The sequence below is a fragment of the Chrysochloris asiatica genome, unplaced genomic scaffold (genome assembly GCF_000296735.1).
Source record: "Chrysochloris asiatica unplaced genomic scaffold, ChrAsi1.0 scaffold00054, whole genome shotgun sequence".
NCBI classification, from domain to species: domain Eukaryota; kingdom Metazoa; phylum Chordata; class Mammalia; order Afrosoricida; family Chrysochloridae; genus Chrysochloris; species Chrysochloris asiatica.
Genome location: NW_006408572.1, coordinates 6,090,845 through 6,096,844, shown reverse-complemented (window position 1 = coordinate 6,096,844; position 6,000 = coordinate 6,090,845). Strand labels below are relative to the sequence as shown.

At 47.9% G+C, this 6,000-nt stretch overlaps 1 protein-coding gene across 1 annotated transcript in view; it reads right to left on the bottom strand.

The window, feature by feature from the left end:
• Window positions 1-5,298: 5,298 nt before the first annotated feature.
• The window catches only part of KIAA0753 (KIAA0753 ortholog), a 72,437-nt gene continuing 71,735 nt past the window's right edge, over window positions 5,299-6,000 (bottom strand). The window contains exons 18-19 of the mRNA XM_006863479.1: window positions 5,489-5,598; window positions 5,299-5,426 (exon numbers count right to left, since the gene is read on the bottom strand). Coding sequence (XP_006863541.1) covers window positions 5,299-5,426; window positions 5,489-5,598 — 238 coding nt within the window. The remainder of the gene's footprint in view (window positions 5,427-5,488; window positions 5,599-6,000) is intronic.

Genomic DNA, 6,000 nt, shown 5'->3' with positions numbered 1-6,000 from the left:
TGTGCCCAGTGTCCAGTTTGAAGGGCAAGGCAAATATAGACAGAGATCTAGAGCAGGAAGATTGTAAGCAGGAAAGCATCCAATGGGAGGAAGATGGCAAGGGCAGCGGTTCAGAACTACACCTGCGAGAACAAGCTGAAAGGTTCCCTCCACACGGTTCTGTCATAAACCAAAGCATTAGCATTTACTGAGTGCTTACCAGGTGTCCGGTGCTACTCTACGTGTTTTCATAGATTACTTCCCTTAATCCTAACACTGACCTGGTTGGGTACCATTTTTTAATCCCCAATTCACAGATTAGGGAACTGAAGTGGTCACCCAGAATTTTCATGCAGGCTGTGGCCAGCCCTAACTCCGATTCACCACCACCCCAAATTACTGCTGGCAGACAAAGCTACTATCGCCTAAAGAGAGCACTGATTTAAAGGCAGTTTGTAAGCTTTCAAGTTCTAGGTAGATATTTGATGTTGCTACATCTAAAGAATCAGTAGAACTCTTGGGGGGCCTGCAGGGGCCTCTCCGAGAGTGGTGTGTGGGACACTTATGGCTAAGGAGAGCCTCGTCTCTGAGGTTGGCTCCTGTCCAGCTCCTTTGGGCCATGGCAAGAGTGTGGCTATGCGTGCTCTGGTGGCGCTTACCTCCGTGTCTCTCCGACCCTCGGTCTCCCAATACTCCACAGGAGGCAGCATCTGCTTTCATCCTCCTAGGTCCTCATTAAGCAAAGGGCCCAGGAGCTCTGGGGATGGAAAGCCCACCAGTCTGGGATCTGCATATACTGGCCCCTCCTGGCCACAGCCTTGCAGAGCTGGATAACTCCCTGGGATTTGCCCATCCCCATGCAAGTGGCCCAAGCATGAGTATAAAATCAGGGCACTGAGGACCCAACTCCAGCAGGGGACAGGAATGTACAGTGGGCTTCTTGACTCAGGTCCAGAGACCTTCTGTAACCCAGGAGTGGGAGAGGTCTCAAGCTGACCTGGCACCAAGACCTAATGAGAAGACAGAGCTGGATGGGAAGGGTAATGCATGTCTAGGTTCTGAGAAAGGGCAGTGACGAAGGCTGCTGGAGGAGGACGGCAAAGAGTAAAGTAACAGGAGACCCCAAGAGGGGCGTTCAAGAGCAGAAACGGGCAGAGGTGGAGGGCTGCAGTGAAAGTTCTGACCCCACAGTGACCGGGAGAGAAGGCTAGGGAGAGGGCGTTTCAGAAGGGAGGGCTTAAGGGTTTTAAGGTTTTAGCATTAGAGGATAGAGGGGTGAGAACACTTTGAGCCAGGAGAGTCATGGGAAATGAATGACATCACCTGAAGCCTTGCTGTGATGAGCACCAGTAGGGGTCAGGAAGAATCTGAGGCATCATGGAGAGTCAATACCTTCTCTGGGCCCAGAGAAGGGAGCAGCTGGGCTGGAGGGGGGCAGGGAGGGGAGGTAGGGGAGAAGAGGTAGGTGTCTCGGTTAACCACCTGCAGCAGGACATGGAAGGGAGTCCACTTGGCTGGATGATAGGTAGATCAGGGCCAGAGAGAGACAATGGCGAGATTTGATTCAATGAGGATTCCCAGACAGATGGAGCACAGGAACAGCTAAGGGCACTCTAGAAGGGGCTTCGGGGTCTGGGGAAGTCTTGGGAGGACGTAGCACCAGGCTCTCCATCACAGGGTGAGGTTCAGAAAAGACAGGTGAGAGCAAAGCAGGGTCCCATATTACAGGATACAGGCCTGGACAGGTTGGCAGGAGGGAGACCTAGTTACTAGAGTGAAGGTGTACAGGGAAGGCCTTATACAGTAACACACCGGTGGTAGCGGTGGTTGTGTGCCATTGAGTCAGATCTAACTCAAGTGACCCTATTGGATTTCTGAGGTTGTAAATCTTTATGGGACCAGAAAGTCTCATTTTTCTCCCATAGAGCTGCTGGTAGATTTGAACTGCAGACCTTGCAGTTAGCAGCCCAGCTTGTAATCCATTAAGCTACCAGAGTTCCTAATATCTGGATATCAGATCTGTGAGTTCCAAGGCAGGGTGTGACCCATACTGAGAACATGAAGGACCACACAGGATGGCTGCTGCAGGCCCTTCCAGCCCAAGCAACTAACAGACATGCCACTTCAGGAATCTCTGCTTTGAACCAACAAAGAGCCAAATGGGAGAAGGCCAATGTTTATGAAGACATATAGAGAGGAGCCCCCTAACCACCAGTTCTCTTGCCAGCTGGCACTTCCCAAGGGCATGCTTATGGGATGACGAATCTGTGGGGATGCAGACTCCTCCAATGCATCAGCTAGAATTTTCCTTATGGCCTCAAGCTGCTAATCAGAGACTTCCTCCCAGAAACCTACACTGTGCTGCAGAAAAGAGGTAACTTCTTGGCTCTGGAGCGGGGAGGCTGAGGGTTTCACCCAGACCCCTCCTCCTGTTCTTCAGGCCCACAGCTGCTCTGTCTGTACCTCCTTCCTGCAGTCTCCACCTCTACACACCTACTCACCCTTTCCTTCAGGGACGTAGGAAAGCAGGTGTGTTCAAGGATAGGTCCCATTATGTCCTGCCACTGGAGAATAACTGAGACACCTCCACCTTCTCCTCTCCTGCGAGCCACGCACTTCCTGACCCTAGCATCAATAGGCATAAGGAGATGGGACCACATTCCTGAGACAACTGAGGATACAGAGGATGTGTTAAGACTCATTTCTATGGCTCCCCTAACTTTCAGGTGTGGGGGGAGAGGCTCCTCCTGCCATAGGTGGGGGCAACTTCTTGGCATTCTGAATTAGGGTTCCTACTGCATTAGTACCTCAGAGACGGGGATCTACAGTTCGGTCACATATGGCAATCTATTTTAGGGTCATAAAAGATAAACAGAGATTTTTTTTTGTGGCCATAGAGTCGATATTACATACACATATACACACAACCTTAGACTGAAAAAGTGAGCCAGTCTTCCTTCTTTCATTAATTAAAAAAAAAAAAAAAAACAATTTTAGTGAGCACTAACTACATACAAGTCAGAGTCCCTGCCCACAAGAGGCTGAACAGACCGGAGGCAAGTAGGTAAATAAGCAAACCCTTAATGGAGTACTAACAACATACTGGAGAGTTTCTGCGTCTGTATCAACAAGGCAACACAAAAATAACCAACACAGGCCCCTCCCTGTGTCTGAAGACTCATGGACCTGGGAAGAATGAGGGGAGTGCAAGACTGGGCGGTGTTTCATGCTGCTGTTCAGGGGTCACTATGAGTGGGAGCCAACTCGGGGGCACCTAACAACAACTTCAGCAGTCTGACTTACACATGCCCGCTCTTGTTCTTAGAGAATGGAAACCCTCAAGGCCCAGGATGGCTGCAAAGCTATATACCAGACCCAACTTCTATTTTCACACAGAAGTCCTTTTCTTTCTTGCAGTGTGCTTGTGAATCTTGGAGAAGGCTTTGGCAGTGGAGGCTCACTGAGGCTGGGAGGTCAGTAGAAACCCCAGCCATGTGAGTCAGAGATGGGTATTCACCAGGTGGGACCCGTAAGAAAAAGACCGGGAAGGGCACAGCAGGAGGTGCTTGGGGAGAGGACAGAGTCTAGGACACACTGGGTGGGGGTCCAAGCAAGGATGCAGGGGAAATGTAGCCCCATGAACTGGGAAAAAACAAAAACGGTCGCAACTGGTTTACGGAAATAAGTCAATCCATGATCATAGCTTTGCTGAGTACAGGCTTGTTACCTCAAGCTACCTCCCCTGTCTGTGCCTCGGGGTCCTCATCTGTGAACTGTTGTAACAATACAGATGTGAGGGTTAAGTAAGTGAATACATGGGAAGCACTTGGAGCAATGCCCGGCACATAGTATGTGCTCAATAAATGTTAGCTTTTATTATCATTTATTTTTTCCTGAGAGTAGTGGTGGCAAATAAGCTGCTATGTTCATTTCAGAACTAAAGTATTCTCAAGTGTTTTCTGTAGGTCACATTTCACTTGGCCTGTGGGGAAAAAAAGGAGATGTGCATTATTTCAAATAGGCATCCAGATGCTTTAAAATATTGAGTTTATTTAAAAAAAAAAAAAAAAAACAACATTCACACAACAAATCGGCACAGTAAAAACTGCCACACAAAATTACTATTAATGACAGGCACGCTTATCAATTTAAGTGCACATACTTAATGTCAACAGTTAAAGGCCTTCGCTTTCCCTTGAAGTCTTTATCAAATCTGAGATTATACACAGTTAAGCAGGAAAATATTACCATGAAAGGAAAATCAATTTTGCACGACTCAGTGCGCTCGAGCAGCTTAAATGGTCACTTGAAATAGGTGTGCTTCAGAGAGAGAGTCCAGATGACAATATGAAAAGTGCCACACCAAGGTGCACAGCGCTCCACGGGGCGGGTCCCACGTCACCCGTGTCCTGCGTCACTCATCCTCCACTTCTCTTTCGTCAAGCCTGAGGTCAAAACTGAGCGGAAGTGTTCCCAGGCAGTGGCCTGATGTTGGTGCACATTTCTTTTCTTGTTCTGAATTCAGAGTTTCTGAAAACATAGCTTATCTCCTGGTAAAATATGAATGTAAGCTACTCGAAGACCAAAGTGTTAGGGTTAAGTTTCTTCACTTCTCTGGGGAGACCCACCAGTCACCATTCAGATCTATTTGCTTCTCCCACACAAAGTGTGCTTTTGTAGGATGCAAATAGGTAGGCAGACACTTGGGACTTCATCAGAGATGAGGCACGGAGACGTGCTGGTCCTCTCCTATGTCCTCAGACTTCCTCTGAATTCAGAGAGATTTTTTTTACTATATCTGAGTATGTCAACCCATAGCAAGAGAAGACTTGGGGTAATTAAAATTGTGAAAAACCACCTAGCGATTGAACGGTCGAGAAATGTGTTTGCCATTGTGCACTGATAATGAATGAGTGGATTCCTGTTTGTAGTGAGTGGCAGTAGTGAGGAGCTGGGCAGTTAAGCCAAACTCGGGGCCCTGCATAGGTCTGAAGCCTAAGAGATGGAGACAGCTGTCCTTACAGGAAATTGCTGAACACAGACACATGAGTCTGGCAATAGGACCAAGTAGGCACTGGACTTTTGTTGGCATCATTGCTACACATGGGTTCAACAGCAATCTGAATCCCGGTGTTAAACATACTTTTTTTATTTCAGGTTAAATGTTTTTCTGTTACTTTTCAATGTATTCTGATCACCAAACGGAGTCAGAAGAACAAACATAATATTTCGATAGGAAAATCATACAAGTCAGAAAATGCTATATTGTCCTAATCGATTCACAATGTTTCCGGGCACTGATAAATATAACACATTCCATCATAAACTCCCAGCACTATTGCCATGACGACTGGAAATGCAGTGTGAGGAGCCACCACTGGCATTGCCTTCCTTCTCAGTGGGCAGTACCTTCTGGGCCTGGATAGGCAGCTGAGGAGAAAGATTTCCTGCGGGGACACAGAGGGTGGCAGTACCCTTCTCCAGTGTGACACGACGGGCCTTCAAGTACCAGCCTCTAAGAATTCAGAGGTGAACACAGCTTCGGCATAATCTTCACACATATCCTGAAGTTCAGCAGCCACCGACTCCAGGGCTTCATCTACCAGCTCTTCTGAAAAGCTGCAAGACAAACAACGCAGCTAAAGGTACGTACGTACAGCCAAGTACGGAAACCATTCCTCTGTTCAACTGGAGAACTTAACAAGTCAATTCTACAAAATCTAAAAGGAAATTAAAAATGCCCAAAATAGCCAAGATATTTTTGAAGGAGAAAAACAAGGTGGGAGGACCTGCTCTAATAGACGCTGAGCCTGGTGTTTACATCCCCAAGTCCTGCTAGGGGGAAGAGCCTAGAACACACAGACAGTCCTCACCCTCAGAACGTTTGAAGCCACCCCAGTCGAGACTTACTGCTGACAGGTGCCTGACTGAGGAGAGGGGGTGTGACCTCTGTGTGTGTGTGTGTGGTGGTGGTCCTGCAATCTGTGTTCTCTCTCCTCACATACAACTTTCCATGCCCCT